We start from the raw sequence: 18,468 nt of genomic DNA, 5'->3' as shown, positions 1-18,468 counted from the left end.
GAAGAAGCTCAGCTTGACAGTGATCATTAACTACTCTACCAATTTTAACATCATCTGCAAATTTAGACATCACGCCTTCTATCCCTTCATCGATGTCATTTATGAAAATCAAAAACAACAGTAGTCCCAATACTGATCCCTGGGGGAACCCCACTTCTTACATTAACCCATCAGAGGAATAACCATTTATCACAACCCTCTGCCTCCTGCCCTGAAGCCATCCTACTATCCATCTAAGAATTTTCCCTGTTATTCCAACCTGTTCCAGCTTATAAAGCAACCTTTCATGTGGGACTGCGTCAAATGCTTCACATGAACTTCATATGATGATAAAGACTTTACCTTCATAAAGTCTATCCATCTTCATAAAATTTATGGGAAACCTTGCATATCGCTTGAAATAATGTTAGTCAAGACACGATTATAAAATTAATCGGCAGAATACCGTCTGTGTAAGGCAGTGATAAAATTTCTTGGAGGATATTTTGATGAAAAATATCATTGTACTGTAGTTTTTAATAATTAATCAATTAAATATTTTTTTGCCGTAAATATTTCAATACTTAATAAAAAAAATCTTAAAATACTTTGCAGCGTGTTGTTTATATTTAACCTTACATTGTCGTAGCTAATTAAAAAAAAAACTTTTCTTACGCTGTGATTCCAAACTTTTAGGCCGGAGTGTACGTATCCCACTTATAAAAAAATCATATCCCGCATGGAATTTTTGGCATTTGTTAGCCTAATGCTATACATTGCATAGTGGTCTCGTTCGGACTTGACATAAATATAACTTTTCGCATTCTGGCAAAATAGCAAACTTCGCATTCATAATGCTAAAGTTCTGTGGAGTTGCATTCAACTGCACAGATTACGCTCCGTTCCTAATTCCTGAACTGCCAGTTAGTGATGTGGCTCAATTAGAAAGTGGGCTCTACCTCTGAGCCGTGGTCCGACTTGGGACTAATATGGAATATGCCCAGCACGATAAAACCATCTCGCCTAGCCAAGATGAGTTGAGGAATTATGACAGATGACCGTGTTCCAAATGCAGGTTCACAGTCGGCTAGGGAATTCCATCAGAACGACTGTGCTCTGCATTACTCACTGCATACACTGGCTCTATATTTAGCTATACAGTTGAACTTTCCTCTAATAGCGAGAGAGCGAGAGAGAAATCTTTATTGCAACAGAGAGATGGATTACATAATAGCATAGTTGCAACCACCCGTCACGGCACAGTGGCCAGGAGTTAACAAAATAATATAAAGGCAAGTTTTCCTGAATAAATTCAAAGGACAAAAGAATAAAATAATAATGAATAAGCTAATACAGTATTAGAAAAAAAAGTAAGGAAATAATTAAGTACACTAAAGTGAGTATACACACAGTTACAAAATACATAACATAAGAATATACATTGGATTGCATAATTATGTACATTGAATTGATTAAGAGAATGCATTGATCGGGATCAGGTTATAATAGTGGTGGCCTTGGCCATACGCCACGGAATATTCTTTTCCTATATTGTTGATCTTGACTAAACTTATTGAAGTCGACATCTAGATCCTGGACACGCGCTAGCATCTGCTGAGGAAGGAAGCGGTCCGACAGTTGAAGGCGTGTTCGAAGAGCGCATAGCTGCGGAGTTGTTCGCAGATGGGCCACTGGAATCCTCCATGCACAGTTGTCCCAGAAGGAGGGAGAGGAGATGAGACCAGTCATAAGCTTGACGGTAATGACGAGCTTCCTTTCATCAATGAGCCACGTAAGCCTTGGGGTGTCAATTGTGATGGCCATAGTGGTTGTTTGGAGCTGTAGAGGTAGGTTAAGCTTGTAGCAAGCCTACTTGAGGAGCCAGTACTCGCGGGAGAACACTGGTTTGGGTGGGTAGAGGGAGATGCAGATGCCCAAATCTCTGCAGCATAGAGAAGCGTGGGATAAACTATTGCTGCGATGTATCTGACCATGGTGGATTTGTCTGTTGCATGTTGCAAATGCTGCTTGCATAATCATCTGCTCGATTTTGCTGTGACGAAACTGGTGGTCTATTTCTATGTATTTCGACCCTTTATTTTAATGTTCTTTTAATCCTGTCAGCACCTGAGCTGTATGGGAAAAAAATGAAGAATTCTAATATTCTCTGTAAATTAATTTGCTGATTAATCATTGGCTTTTACACCTCTGTACTCTTATAAATAACTGAATCTGAAGCGTATTTAATTCAAATGACCTCGAGATGTTTATTATGTATACATTTGTCATCAAAGTCCATTTAAAACAAAGTGAAATTATTTTTCGTTTTTATTTGTATATTTTTGAAGAAAGTTAGAAGTTAAACTGCACGCACCTTAATTTTCGCACAAAATGAAAAGAATTAAAAGAAGGTTAACTTTTTTCCCTCTGTTGTAGCATGGCATCAAATACTCGTGTCGATGCACTGACTTCGTTTTTGGTGTTTGCAGATCCACATGGAGGTTGGAGTGAGGTATACAGGTTACTGGTGCGTCAGAAACTGGTTCCAACCGGTCCTGTGGAAAGCCTATGAAGTATATATGCTGCTGCTAGTGCTGGTGGTACCCTCTGTAGTCATGGCGTATACTTATACCCGAATTTGTCATCAACTGTGGATTGTGGTGAAAGAGAGAGCCAGCATGGCTTCTGGAGAAATGTAAGTGTAGCTATTTAAGTTGAACTTTTAAGATTCTTAGAAATATTTCTAAGAATCTTAAAGTATAACATCTAAACTTCTAAAATGTTTCGCTAAATAATAACCCATATACAGGATATATTATATATACACACACGCTCTTTTTTGGGAAAGAAAGTTTTAATTACGAGAAAATTAATTACGTTTCTCCGTGTTTCTTGGAAGGAATTTAATGAGAGCTATCTAAGTCATTAAAGTTTATTTTATGTACATGAAATCATACTTTCCTGGAACCTTAAAAAAAACTATTAAACTAAATTACAGGTTAGAGGAACAAAAAAACTATACATAGAAATAAAACATTCCAAAAGAACGTGGCATAGCCTGGAGTGGTCAGCATGCTTCTTCATTCTAGCTTTCGGTCTTTCGAAAGGTTTGTACCATTCTCTAGAAAAGAAGAAAAAGATCTACAAGGTGAGAGAGGGTTGAGGATCTGCTTAAATCTGGTAGTTTTTTTTTTTTTTTTTTGAAGTGGACTCTGATATTGACTTCATCATCATACGTTCTTAGCAGGACCACCCACTGAAGAAGTTTTCAAGAAATAAAGTGGAACGTATGGTTTAGTAGATTTATCAATTAGCTCTCACTAAATATTTTCATATAGGTGATTAACGTATTCGCAACCATAAGCACAGATTACTGCTTTATTTGAATAACATTCCGGATTATCATTAAGATAATAATCCGTTACAGACACGTTTGATAAATGCGCAAGAATAAGTTCTGCGATGTTCGCAACCAAAATAAAATAACTAAATTTATGTACTTTTACCACGTATTTTTTATTAAGTTTAGTTTGTTGAATTCTAGTAGAAAAGCTATAAACCTCTCCTAACCTGCAGTATATAATTTCTTATTAGAAGGTTGCATTTCTAAAACCTTGGTATCAGAGTTGCATGGCGAATGAAAAACGGAAGATTACTGTTGCAAAGACTAGAACTCGCCATGTACAGTACTTTAAAGCCCATGGTGGGCTTTAAAGAAATAATAATTAAGAAAAAGCATTTTTCCTTACCAGAGTTCGCTGCCCAATTCGTTTTATCATAAGGCTAAAAGTTTAAAGATTCATTATACCTGTGGTGTTTAAAAATCTTGTGGAGAAGACCTGCTGGATAAGCATACAGATTCATGAAATGTTTTAGAGAAACTAGCTTCTAGCCTCAACACACTTTTGCGCGGTACATATGCACGGGTATTCGAAACTTTTGAGCGTTCCCTCCCCAGTTTCAGAGAAGTATCCATTTCTCCCCAACAACATTCCGTCGCGGGGAGCTATTTTATACTAAAACGAGGGACACTGTACTGGGTGGCGCGCTATACCTTCATAGGGCCCAAGGCAAAATACAACTTAGGGGCCCCATCTAAAGAAAAAAACTAATAAAGAACATTTACAATTTCATTTTATTGTGACAACAAAACAAACAAATATAACTAAATATAAAATTTCATCAAAAACCATTTTTGAAAAAAAAACAATTTTCAAATTAATCTTAAAGTTCGTAGACCTTGGCAGGCAGAAAGTTCAGTTTCCGATAAAAATCACTTAAAAATATTAGTAAAAAAAAACAAAACAGCAATGAGGTTTTGAAACAATGATTTTGGGGTCCCCCTCTGATCGGGGCCCTAGGCAAATGTCTTTTTTGCTTATAGGATAACGCGCCACTGACTGCACTAAAAATGTCTGAGCTATTGCATTATACGATTGCTACTGTATAAGCATCACCTGATATCCGGCAAAAAAACAAAAAAACAACAACTCATTCATTTAAGTGACAACCTAATTTGTTTCTTTTATTTTTCATTTTCAATTTTTGGTAGGCCAGGAACGGAGATGGCGGTTAAGGAATCCCACCCAAAAAGCCAACATTCTACTCAAAACAACGTCCAAAAACCCCGACTGTGTGTCCAGAAAGTAGAGAGTGACAACAACACTGTCAAACAGGTAAGTCTATTTATTAAAAGCTAAAAGAGGGAAATATTTGACCCACTTTTACATACAAGGTGCAATTAAAAGAAAACTGTTGTTTTGAATAATAGTATGGCGAAACATTCAAACTAGAATTTCTTTATTTTTTTTTTTTTCGCCTCTGAGCCTAAGTGGGGGGAAGAAACTGGCGATGTGCCCATACTCGTTAAGTTATAATTCCAAATGTCAGTAAAATCTCGTTATAATGGAGACGTGAGGTGTCACTCACACACACACACCACACAACTTTTGCCACACGAAGACGACAAGCCAGCAAACATGCACATAACGTTTAGGGTCAAGCAACACCGATTGTGCTGCCTAAAACGTTTCTGGTAACTACCAATGCCAGAAACGTTTTGGGCAGCACAATCTACTTTTTTCCCTAATTTTATCCAAATTGTTATTTGGATAAAAGTTTATTTAAACTTAATAACTGGTGGGTTTATTTATTTAAACGTGACAACTGACGCGCCAGTTGTCACTACAATCATTTTCTTAAGTTATATTCTGTAGCGTTGTGTCTGATATCACATTAACTTTATTAACGCATAGTATTCTGTCTGTTCTGCAGGGTGATTGTCATCAAAGGTTATTCAAGTATAGCTGTTTACTTCTTCCAGGTGATCAAGATGCTGGTGGCAGTCGTGCTGCTCTTTATCATCTGTTGGGCCCCTATCCTGGTAACGAACGTTCTGACTGCATTCGGCTTCTTGCACGAGCTCAACTATGGCTATCTGAAGCCAATGAGGACAGCCTTCCATCTGATGTCGTACTTCAACAGCTGCGTCAACCCCTGCGTCTACGGTTTCATGTCTCAAAACTTCCGTAACAGCTTCCGGACTGCATTAAGAGCCTGCTTGTGCGGGGGAAGACGGCGAATCCAGGGACAGATTTCTCTAGGTCGTACTCGTACTGCGTCGATTAGTTATGCCAGGTCGACCTTCATAACTTGATGTTTACACGCAATCCGTCACGAAACCGGGCGGATTTAAAAGTGCGTGATGTGTAGTGTATGAATTATATCAGCCGAGGTAAAGAACTATGGTAATTCTAGAAAGCCATAGTTATGATCTTTAGATTGGAACATTTACTATAACGTGTTCCCGTGAACAGAATCGGCTCTCGAAACAATTTTGTTCAAATCGTCCGGCTTACATATCTAAGAAAATCTTGCATATCTTCCTGTCACTATGTGGACTGTGTTATTATCCGTGTAATATAATTTCTTTAAAACAAATCAGTAAGAAGTGCCATATCCACCTACAGATTGTTCAAGCTTCCAGAGTAGTCAAACACGGGACCCTCTAAGAGAAGATCTAGATCAGCTGTTCAATGCTTTCGTTCAGCTGAAATACTCGTCAGAAAGTACTTTACTTTTTTGCACATTTACGAGTCAAGTTTTTAGCTTATTATTGCTTTCATCAGCTTACCTTTTGCGTTAAATGGATCACATGGCGATGGGATTTGTAGAGCAATTTGAAACAAGTTAAGATGATGGCTACACTCATTAAACACGAGGGCAGTTCGAACTATTTTAAAGTGTAAATCCTGAGAAGCAGCGGGAAATGGATGCAACAGTAGAAATTAACACATTACCCAACAGCGATCTAATTAAGGGAAAATAAAGGTAAACTGTATATATACTGAGTAGAAACTTTATTATATACACACCTACCTAATGGCCAATAGTGTCTCCTTTCTCTCTATTTACCCTCAGAACAGCCTGCATACATCGTGGCATGAACTGAATAAGGTGTCCGAAGTGGGCTCATTCCACCTCATCCAAGAGATGCTCAACTGGAACGAGATCTGATTACACCGCAATGGCTTTAATTCACTCATGTTCCTGGAACCAGTTCTGTGCAATTCTGGCTTTGTGACATGGCACACTGACCTTTGGAAGAACCTATTCGCAGATGGATACATTGCAACCAAGTAGGAATGCGCATGGTTGAAAACAATTTACACTTGACCCCTGGCATCCAAATATTGCTCCCCTACTGTCAAGGGGACCAATCTGCAGCATAAAAAAAGCAGCTTGCAATGTTGACACCCGGCAAACGGATCTGTGGACCGATGTTTGTCATATTCTGGTCCTCTATTAGCGTGAAACAGAAGGAACGGGGATTCTTCACGCCAGGCAATGTTTTTCAATCCTCCAGCAACCGTACCTTTTTTATATTTTGCTGACAGCAGTGGAAGCCTGTTTGGTCGTCGACTATCCCATCCACAATAAGGTACGATGATTTGCGCATTCTGAAATGCTTCTTTAGTCACCACTGTTATACAGGTTGTTCTTTGACTGACTGCAGCTTTTCTCTTATCCTGTACAAGAATGTCATCCTCGGTTGGCCTCCCGCATCAGCGAGCTGTTTCCGACCAGAGAGTCGCGTTGACTGGATGTTATTTTTTCGACCAACCCCGATACATTCGAGGTAGTCATACGTGAAAACCTCGGCAGGTTTCTAGTTTTCAAGATACTGAAAGAAGGTGGGCAGATATATAGGGATGTTATATGTAATCCGGCGAGAGAACGAACAAGACGAAAGTCAAATTTTTCGTTTTGCCCATTTTCGCACCGGATTGCACACATACAGCATTCTTATGTGTCTGTCCACCTTCTTTATATCGCATTTGATGCTCTACTGAAGGTGCGTTCCATTTCACGAAAACATAGGTGTATCCAATAAAGTGGCAATTTGGTGTATGCGGAATTTTTATTAGTAAGCTACACTTAAAAAATGGTAGCTCCAGCAGACACCCATTAAAACCTTCACACTCAGCAGTATTGCTTCATCACACCCCAACGCCATGCATCTGTCAGCAGGGGTAGTGGGTCGCTGCGAGCAGTGGTCAGCTGCGTTACTTATGAGAAGTCATAAATTGTAGTTTTCAAATTTCATCATCGCTTGGACAGGACCAACGTGTGCCACACACAAAGGCACAAAAGGATCAAAATTAATAGCAGTAAGTAACATTGTGGTTGCGTCATGAATTTCGTCATCATGGCAGATAAACACACCGATTACTCAGGACATGTTCCAGTTGGTTTTCTCGATGCAAACTGTGGGAATTGATGTTTTCGGGAAAAAAAGTTCTGGTTATACTCTGGAACTACTGCATAAGTCACAAGAGTTTACAGCTAGAACCTCCCTGTTCACATACTTGCTAACGAACCCAATAAAGACTATGTTATTTAGAATGCGATGAGAAGCGTTGGAGCATCCTCTTTACAAGTCGAATCTTTCCCTGAGACTTCCATTTGTATCGGCCCCTAAGAAAGCGGCACTGAAAGGATGCCGATGCCAGTAAGGACGCTGAGCAACTTGAACTAAAAAAATTCCAGCGGAAAAAGGCCTCGTGAACGCAGAGAATGTAAAAACACCCTTTCTTTCCGGAGTTCTCCACATGCGAAATCTTCAATGTTAGCTCATCTGCTAGAGCAGTGGTTCCCTATCTTTTGTCACTCGAAATTATTACATTAAGGTCACCCGGAAAGTTATTTCATATACCCATATTGTAGTAGTAGTGGCATGTGATACAAGAAAGCAAGCGTATGAGCTTATGTAGCATCAGCCAAAAGAAAAAAAAAATCACTCATCCGTTCACTCCAAAAGTTTGTCCAGTTCCTCCTTGAATTTATTTAAGCTATCACTTTCCACAATGTCAGATGGAAGTCTGTTCTAGCAATTAACTACCTGCTGGCTATTCATTTTACAACCGTCTTTCCTCAATTTGAATTTATGTCCCCCTCAGGGTCCTAATCTGAGCAAGTGGAAGAATCCTATCAGAATTGAGCCTGCTCAACCCATTCAAGGCCTTATACACCTCAATCAGATTATCTCGCAGGTGTCTAGTCTGGATTATCTCCAGACTAGACACCTGCGTGTTTTCCTAGACGATTTGCCTGTTTTGCTGGACGAGAAACCACAAGGGGAAAACCTTGCTGTCTACGCCTGACACCAACTAACTCGGCCACGGAGTGAGAAAAAGCCCATAGAATTTCCTCGCGTCAGCGATAGGATTTAAACGCGGCCCTTTTCCACTTGGTGTGGGGAGGACGGTGACGATACCACTATGCTACCCGCGCAGACCTTTTGTCACTCAAGTGACAAAAGGTTGGGAACCAACCTTAAAGTAATACAACGGTTATGTCACAAATTTCATATACACAATTACCATGTTCGGTGATGAGTAAAGGTGTGTTGAACTCTGATCATCTTTAGCTGTTTCCCTTCCGAGACAAAACACAACTGTATCGCTCACGTGTGTGGAAGCATGATAGCAGTCACATCATCCCAAAATTCAGCATCATTGCATATCGAATGGCTACGATGAACATCAGCATTGTTCGAGTCTAAACTTCCGACTCTCGCGGCTAACGCAATAGTAATCGCCGTCTTTGCCCACCATTTGGAAAGTCCTTGGTTCGAATCCTCTCTCTCCCCTAGGAGGTTTTGTAAGTTTTTACTTACCATAGCTGAGTTAGTCGTCTCTAGTGTCGATTGTTTGATTTTTTTCTGCAAAGTAGAAAAACAGGCCATGGAATGCACGCAGTTTTACGATACGACACACTGGATTCCATACTTGCATCCCTACAGAAATCAAACCTACAGACAGCTGTAATTTTGAATTCTGTGTCAGGACCGCGATGTCTACTTTAAATCAATTAGCATCGATTTGTTAAGGTAGAGGTCATGCGTGATCAACTGATTAGATATTATGCGTTTCCACGAAGGTCTGGATGCAAAGAATAATTTTGACATCGTGTACTTAGATTTCATTCAAGCTTGTGGTCAAGTACATCGACAATTTTTTATGTAAATTGGAGCAATGTGGCATTGGGGCGAGTTAATACCATAGACAAAGATGGTTAAGCGATAAGACAAAAGTAGTAATCAATGACTACTACTCTTCATCCGCTAATATTATGAGCGGGATATCATAGGGGTTGACCTGGATCCTGCTGATTTTAACATTTAATACTGATGTTGATGTAAATAAATAAATTTTCTGTTTATACACCGGGACGACCAAACGGTCAGAGGAGTTCAAAGTACTGAAGATAGGTAGCAGTAAACCCAGAAAAAAAAAAAAAAACATACTGACGGTATGGCACCACACTCAAGGTATTGGAGAACAAAAATACCCGGGTTATTACACAATCAGACATGAATTTCTCTGAGCAATGCAGACGTGCTGCTAGGACAGCTCACGGAATTCTGTTAGCGATATATAGGAATTTTGCAAGCAGCAACAAAGAAGTGCATATCGCATTGAATAAGACAATTGTTAGGACACATCTAGAATAGCGCATACAGGTTCGGAAGCCTCGTTTTAGGAAGGTCATGGATCTGTTGTAAAGGGTCCAGTGAAATTGGTTGAGGGGCCAAAGAGTAATCATATCAAGAAAGACGAATTTTGTAGGTCTGTGTTTCGAAAAGACGCGTTTACAATTAGACCCGATTTGAAATGTAAACTAAGTGCTGACGGAATCTTACTCTTTCTCGAACGACCCACAAACGGGGGGGACATAAATATGAACTGAAAAATGTCTGCAGGATAGACACATGGAAATTTGCCTTCGGCCAGGACAGTTATTGAATTTTTGCAATAAACATCCGCCTATTGTTGCGTAAATGAGCAGTTTGAATAAATTTAAAGAAGGATTGAACAATTATTAGGAGGAATGGGCAAATGAAATAATGGCAAAAGGTAATTTTTTCTGATCCTTTGCAAGTTTTCTTGCTAATACTAACCCTCCTATCTCATACGCTGTACAGGGATTAAAACTGAATAAATAAATAAAATACTGACACCTTATGGTTTTAGTTGCCTCGGAGGTTGAAAACTCAGTCGATTGCTTCCCCGTGAAAAATAGTTTTGCAATAATGATTGTAGTGGTGGAATTATTCAGTAACAACTCTGTTTTTTTTTTCATTAGAAACGTTTCTATATCTGTGTGGAAGAATTCATGTCCTGAGATTGCGTTATTATTGTTCAGGTAAAGATTTTGTTCTTCTTAGACAACGGAGTAATTTAGCACGTTATAAATTATATTTTCTTCAAATTAGAATAGAGGATTATTTATTTGGTGGACATTTTTTGAAAAATTGCTTCTGCTTTTTTAAGCGCCGAAGCAATTAAAACCATGAGACGTGACTTTATAATGTCTGTAAATTGCGTGTATTTTGTGGTCAATTTGCCTTATCCCCACTTCTAAAAGTTACTTTTAGGAGTGGAGCAGGGCAAAGAGACATAACAGTCTGCTTACCTTTTCTGGAAAGTAGAATAAAAGCGTATAAATCAAAGACAACATTGGGGTGGGAATAATCATAATTAATAGTCGTTTTTTTTCTGTTTATTTGCTTTAAACTTAAAATTTTTTTTCTGTCTCTTCTGTGATGATTTAACTCTGGAACAGTTAAAATCCCTACTGTCCCAGCGTTCTTGTGATACTAATTATGCGAAAAATTATACTTTCAGGTTGTAAAGAGATACTTTTCGTAATAGTATGAAAATAAATGAACGTTATTGAGAATTGTGAAGCCACTTAAAAAAGTAGAGCAATAACAAGTGTTTGTACCACACTTATTGGATATTCGATGGGAGAGGTCTAAGTTAGAATCGCGTGGGAGACAGAAGTAAAGTCTTGTCACATCGACATAGCACTCTTCCCTGCTGAGTTAGTCAGACAGAGTATCTCCTCCCCCTCGAGTCATTCTGGGTTTTTGTGTCTTCAGATTATGTAAATTGTCCAACGAATCTTCACTTTGTACAGACACATTTTAATCAAAGGTTATCTTGAGTTGAAACAGATTTCAAGGACCAAAGTTAAGCGTGCTGAACTTTTATTTAAGAGGGGAGTGGTGTTCAAATGTTGCTGTGCGAGAACACTTCCTCCTTCCAGTTCGTATACCCTACCTTCCGTGCTTTCTCTTTCTCTCTGCGAGTCGTTGTGCCATGCTTCTGATACGGATATTCTTTCCACAGTTGTTTAAGTGAAGATTAAAGTCTTCCATCTACTCAAGTAAGTGTTCTTTGTGTTTTGTTTATTCTTTATTTTAAATAATTCTACGCATTGCTCCCATTGGAACAAAGTAAATGTAATCCAATTATTGTCTTATTATGGGTCTGCAGGTTACACCAATGCGCTAAATTGGCACACGCTTTAAAATTAACCAGCAACATTTGTATTTATCCATTGTGTGGGACAAATCGTTAGTGTTTTTTTTTTGTATAAAACGTTTGTGAATCATTGGTAATGTTTGAAGTATTAACTGCTGTAACTTTTTCAAACTATTTACCAAGTAATCGTGTGTTTGAACACATTTCTTTGTATTTGAGTGAACGTGTTTTATTTCCAAGGGAACTAGACGTTAAGATGGCACATTTCTATCAATACAAAGATGGACTTGAGTATAACACACGCTCGCCCACTTCTCTCTTTAATTTTATTCCCGCATCTGCCCAGTATTTTTGATTTCATTAGCACTGATATTTGTCAATCTTACCATCTTTAGATATCCGTGAGGCACCAACATTTTAGACTGTGTTGTTGACAATCCTAAAAGGCGATTTTCGCAAGCAGGGCAACCAAACCTCCATGTACAGCGTCAACAGGGACGCAGCTTATAAGTTTAGGCTCCTACAAACTTATTAAAATAGCATTTCTAAAGTTTTGATTAATATCGCGTGAAATATTAACCCAATTCGTCTTCTTTGAGAACCTAAACAAGTTCGCTGATCTTTGGCGCGCTCATTCACGCTGGACCGTGAAGACTTTCCAGATTGGTTCAAAATGGACTCCGAGATTTCTATGGCAGATTGGAAACTTTTTTTTTTTTCTTCTAACCAGGTAGCAGATTTCGTATTGTATATCAATTTTAAGCGATATACCCTCTTCTTGTTTCTGAGTGTAATATTACAAAAATAAATAACTTTATTCGTGGAGACGTCTAAATATAAAGTAAAAGAAGTGTCAACAATCACACAGTGTTAAGTTAATAATGGATCTCTCGTGGTTCGTACACAACTTTATTTTTAGAGGTCGACCAGGGGCCAATTTGCTTTAAAAAAGTATAATTTTAGTGTTACGAGGATTAATAGTTAAACTTTGCATTTTCTGCCCAAAAGTGCAAATCAGTCAATACAATACCAGCATTATGTTCAAGACTACTCCTAGAATTCCCAGCCATTCTAATTGTTAAATAAATCATTGGGCAATAACGATTGTCCTACAGCTATAAAAAGAGCGAGCTAACCAATTCTGCAAAACAAGGTTCCATATGAAAGGGTCCAAGACTGAACCTTGGGGACAACCACGATAAACTTGCTTTTCAATATAAAAGGTTTTAGATTTAGCAATTACGTATTTGTCACTAAAGTAGCTTCCAAACAATTTATTTTTGAGAACAACCAGCTGCTCTCAACTGAGCAAGAGCAGGCCCCCACCATAACGAGTCAAAGGCATCCTGAAAATCCACAAAATGGCTAATTCATATTTCGAAGCGGAATTCTCGATGTGTGTGTCGAAGATCCACACATCGAGAATTTCGCATCACGCTTTCCAGGCACTTTCTGAGGTTAGCCAGAAGGGCTATTGGTTGGTAGGATTCAGGATCTGTGAGGGGCTTACAGCCTTTTTTGATTAACTTCAAAATCCAATCTGTTGGAAAATATTCTTCTATAAGACATTTATTATAAAGCAATAGTAACAAATGTGGAACCAATTTATAAAACCGTGCTATCAATTCATTTTTTATTAAATCATGTCCTGGATATTTCTTAATTTATTTTACCAATTACACATGCTAATTCATTAAGCGTAAATGATTCCGTAGTTAACTGAGTTATATATAAAGAATTATCTCTTCTTATTTCAACTGAGTCATTCTTTCAGTTGAAATCTAAGGATTACCTGGAGAACTGGCCCAGTAATGTGCCTTTCTTACACTTTCAGTTGTGGAAACCATGCAAACGTGATATATTCTGGTTCCTCATTGCATTTATCGTATGCCGCCAATGGGACAGTGTCCTGTATTTTAGATATTATTGGGCAGAGAGAGTGTGCCCAATAATATTACTAGATACTAATATCTAGGTGTGATCACACCTAGATATTAGTATCTAGTACTGTCCCAAGTCAAATAACCATCAAGCATGCCAGCCCACATTCCATGATGGAGAAATGCTGCTGGTGTCTCTTAGCGCACATTGCACAGTGTTCCACCACAAATACGAAGAATGGCGTATATTAATGAGATCTGTAAAGGGTTTGGTCCACGTTCTTGGGATACTTCGGTGAATACAACCGCGAAATATTTGCTGTATTACCATGACCTTACCAGATATTGTTTCATCTCCTCCCCAAAGCTCGAGCGTTTCGACCCGTAAACAGACAAATAGACCACAGAATTATTTCCATATTATTTCAAGAAATGTACAGGTACAATATACTTGTCACCTCATCGCCTTGATTGCTTTAGCGATTAAAAATTACACAAACAAAGCTGACCATAATGGTCATATTTCATTGTGACCGCTATCTTCATTTGTCTTTAAAAGAACTTTCGTTCCACTGTAATAAAAAAAAGTGCATTTCATAACCCTTTTGAGTATGCACCATTCAGAGGAATCTACTTTAGGATTTTTATCTATACCGTATATCCGTATATATTTTTTACTATTAGTATTAAAAAAACTTGAGTAACTAACAAGTGCAAATAAATCCACGATATTTTTTTTTTTAACTGCGCAAGAAGTTTTTATATCAGATTTTCATCAGAAAAAAGTTTGGCACTTGAAAGTTTTGTTACTTTAGAATTCTTGGGAAAGTCTTCTAAAGTTCGCTAAAAGTTGTTTATTTTTTACTTTTTTTTTATTAATCTCTCTACACCGCACACAAACACTAAACACTCGCATCCACCTTCTTGGGCTTCTGAGAGCAGCAGTGTGAGGAGAAAAGTTTCTCTCTCTTTGCACGTTACCATCCATGCTGTTCAATAGTAAGATCAATATTGGCTGTCTACTGATGAATTTCAGCTGCAGACATCGAAGTTCGATGTTGCCTATAAGAAACCAATTTTTTCTTATTAAACATTAATATTAAACTTAAAATGCTTTCGCTGACGGAAAGAAATTATTTGGATCTTTAAAGAATAAGTGAACGGGATTGTTTCGTTGAACTTGAGTCTCTCACAAAACTTATGGGCAGTGCTTGTATGATGAGTGCAGACTAGTAAAAACGGGATCAGAAAATCTGCCGCGATCTAAATCTGTTTCAGATTTTATGAGAAAATCGTCCTTCTCACTTCTGGATTTCGAAGAATTCGTATCGCAGTTTCTCTTCATCGAACCTATTTCAAAGCAGCCACAAAATTATTGACGTTGTGTGATAGAGATAATTGCTAGCTACGTTTGCTAATCTATCATTACTGAAGAATTCAGTCTCATATTCTGAATTCTTTAATAATCTATATCCGGTTGATTACGTGAGGAATTTTTATGGGTCTCTTTCACAACGTGGCTGAGTTAGTGGGTCTCAGGCGAGGGTACATGGTTTTTTCTCCCGGAAATTCGGGTTTTTCGTCCAGCAAACAGGAAATCGACCACGGAACACACCAGTTTGTGCACACAATATACACAGAGCAACATGGCCTTAGTCGCCGATGCTCCTCAAAAAACCCAACTACAACGGTAATCGTAATACAGTGGATATAAAAAGAGTTTTAGCATCTCGGCCGATTTTTGTGGTTTTCATTTCTACGTGTGGTCGGTGTCTACAAGAATTTCTTATGTGAGGAAAATTAATAAATACGATCATCTGTGGGAGTGGCTAAGCCCTCCCCCACCGTTGACAAGCCCCCCCAGAATTGGAAGAGCCATAGAAAAGGATAAAATTAGATAGCGGTAGCATAAGCGATGATAAAAATTGTTTTTAAACAGTTTGTAAAACGATTTAAAAATCGGAAGGAGTCTTTTTTTTGTTTTGTTTTTGTTACATATATCTGTGATGTGCAACGAGAAAGATATGCTTGCAATATGTTTCTAGACTTATGAGGATAAACCAGTTCTTCCGACTATACGGTGGCTGTAACGGACAAATGTTCTTCCAACGAGTTGTATAACCTCATCACCCATCGAGCCATTCCGTTGATTACCGCTGCCCATCATCATCAGCGTCTGGAATGTTAAATTGTGTTAATTGTGTGACGGCACCAGGGGTTTCTCCATCTCTGTTTTTGTGACGCAGAACTCTGTGGAGGCCAGAGATTTAAAAAGTGTGTGGAGTGGTTTGTTGAGTAGTGTTATGTTCTATTGTTTCTCTGACCATTTAGCCGTTGGGCCCTTATTGGGACCCACCGTTGCCCGCACCTTGCCACGAAGAGGCAGGTCGGGCACCCAGTAGATTATTTAAGTACTCTGGCAGGCCCCACCACTTAATTTCCAAGGATTTCAGTGGCAAGGGCTATACATATAAAAGGGGGTTGAACACTAGAATTTGGAAAGGCCAAAAGAAATTTTCGAGACAGTGGTTGAATTTAGACGTTGATTAGAATTTGGTGGCATTGTTAAGGGGGCGTACTCGGTCAGTTTAGTTAGAGTGGGGGGAGACTGAAGGCTGGGAGAACAGGTAGAAGGATGGGGACGATAGAGTAGGCATCCCCAAAGAGGTCAGTGGAGACGAGCCCCACCAGGCGAAGTATGGGGAAAGCATTTTTTTTTTCATTCATTTATTTACACACACAAATGTTGTGTACAATTCCAAGATAAATATACAATTAATTTATATACATTTTCAATATATCCATCCTAAGGGTGTGTGTATTCCCATATCGGGGTGGCTCCTAGGCAGATGCCCATCTCCATCTTATCCTCTGTGATCGTACAGAAACTCTGTATAGCGAGCCTCAAAAAGTGTTAGTATTTGATGTTAGGAGTAGTGAGTTCTGCTGTTATCATCTGTATGTGCTTTTTTTTTTTTTTTTTGCTTTTTTTTTTTTTTGGCCAGATCCCGCACCCACCGGAGGTAGTGCAATACCGATGAGTTCCACGGGGAAGGCAGAGAGTGGAGGAGACAGAGACCCGTCTCCTCCCCCCCTGCCTAGGGATGGGGTTTTAAAAGGAACTGGGTTTGAGTACTCAGTTCAGATCGCCAAATGTCGTGTTGTACCGATTCCAGTAGGATGGTCAAACTGCCCATCCTGCTCCGGGAGTAGGATATGCTCGCTGGCAGTGGGGGATGGGAGAGACAGACATTTACTTTATCCATAATCTGCATTCTATTTTTATACTTTTTTTCTTATATTTTATAATATTTTTTTCCCTGTTAGACTAAATATATATATATATATATATATATATATTTTTTTTTTTTTTTTGTTTTTCTTTCACTCGCTCATTCATCTCTTTCTCACACGCCAGAGGGGGATGCAATGATGTAATGTAATTTAAATACTAATGCTTAATAATTAAGCTAAATAAGAAAGAATAAACAAGATTAAAACTAGGGTTAGAGTGAACTTAACTGTAACATTTATGGTTTGTGTCTTTTTCTCATACACTCTGCACTTTCATTCATTTGTTCGACTCTTACTTTCTGCACTGCACTCTATGAGCATCTCAACTTACTGTTATTCTTCAGTTGTGGTGCAGGCCTAGCTGCAAGTTTTTTGCAGCCCAGGGGAGAATGCAGTGATAGTATTTGTTGTTAGTATATATAAAGTAATATAAGTGATTTTTAACTTTGTATTCTTTCGGCCAATTCATTTGCTCTTCCACTCATTCACCCTCATTCACTCTCTCTTTCCCTCATTCACTCTCTCTTTCCCTCATGCTGGATCACTCTTTCTTTCACCAAAACTGGCATTTATTCCCTTTTTCCATAATTCCTAATTCACTCTTTCACTCTGTGCCCAACCTATTCATTCTGTCTTTCATTCTACATTGCATCCCCTTGCTACTAGCTTTCTAATATTTTCAGTTAATCTGCTTCCCTGGCTGCCTCTACATCTCCCTACCCTAAATAAGTAATTATTTGGTGTGGGGGTCTCAGGGTCCTACACATGGCAGGGTAGTCCTGAGGGGTACTCAGGTCAATCCGGTTTTGTCGTGTCAGGTTTCTGTCAGGGCGTAGAATACTGCTATTCTGACAATTTATAAGTCATATATCGTGGGCGTGGTGGGAGACGTGGGCAATTTAACTATTGGTTATTGTTCAATTGCTGGGGGTGCTGAATTGCCATTCTTTGGATAGTTTGTGCATTTCGAATACTTGCTGTGTGAGGGATGTAAAGGCTTTATAGTTTTCCTCTTCTTTAATAAACAGGTGTTCTTCTCCCCTGGGAAGGGGGCCAATCTATGCTATTAGCTGTGGTCTGGGGACGTCATAAATTATACATTCATATAGAATTCAAAATGTAAGAGTAATGAAGCTCAATTCTTCCTACTTTTAATAATATTGTTTAAATATAAGATAACTTCTCATACGCATTCATATAGAATGTGTGCCCAGTCTTCATTCTCGCCACATGTGCAGTTTGGATGACCAGTCAGCCCTAAGGAGGTTAGATTCGCTTTTAAGGAGCCGTGACTTGTCAATATAAACGTTGCGAAAAGTCCCAGGGCATACCACTAAGGTGGCTTCGGGCTAACCATTGCTACCCGTGGCAGAAACCTTTTGGTAACCAGACCTCTGATGTCCTGCTCCCACTTTGTTTGCCATAGCTCGTGGAGCTTTGTGGCTATTCTTTTTCTTTCAGCATTGAAGGTGTTGGCTGTATCG

General features: G+C 38.8%; 1 protein-coding gene across 1 annotated transcript in view; it reads left to right on the top strand.

Moving 5' to 3' along the window:
- The window catches only part of LOC150080807 (QRFP-like peptide receptor), a 102,388-nt gene extending 96,561 nt beyond the window's left edge, over window positions 1-5,827 (top strand). Inside the window, exons 5-7 of the mRNA XM_090381150.1 lie at window positions 2,469-2,674; window positions 4,532-4,655; window positions 5,303-5,827. Of these exons, the coding sequence (XP_090237276.1) occupies window positions 2,469-2,674; window positions 4,532-4,655; window positions 5,303-5,635 (663 nt within the window). The 3' untranslated portion in view covers window positions 5,636-5,827. The remainder of the gene's footprint in view (window positions 1-2,468; window positions 2,675-4,531; window positions 4,656-5,302) is intronic.
- The last annotated feature ends 12,641 nt before the right edge of the window (window positions 5,828-18,468 follow it).

This window comes from Mastigoproctus giganteus, chromosome 9 (assembly GCF_048544385.1).
Source record: "Mastigoproctus giganteus isolate SK-2022 chromosome 9, ASM4854438v1, whole genome shotgun sequence".
Lineage (NCBI taxonomy): Eukaryota > Metazoa > Arthropoda > Arachnida > Uropygi > Thelyphonidae > Mastigoproctus > Mastigoproctus giganteus.
This window is presented reverse-complemented; position numbering and strand designations above follow the sequence as displayed.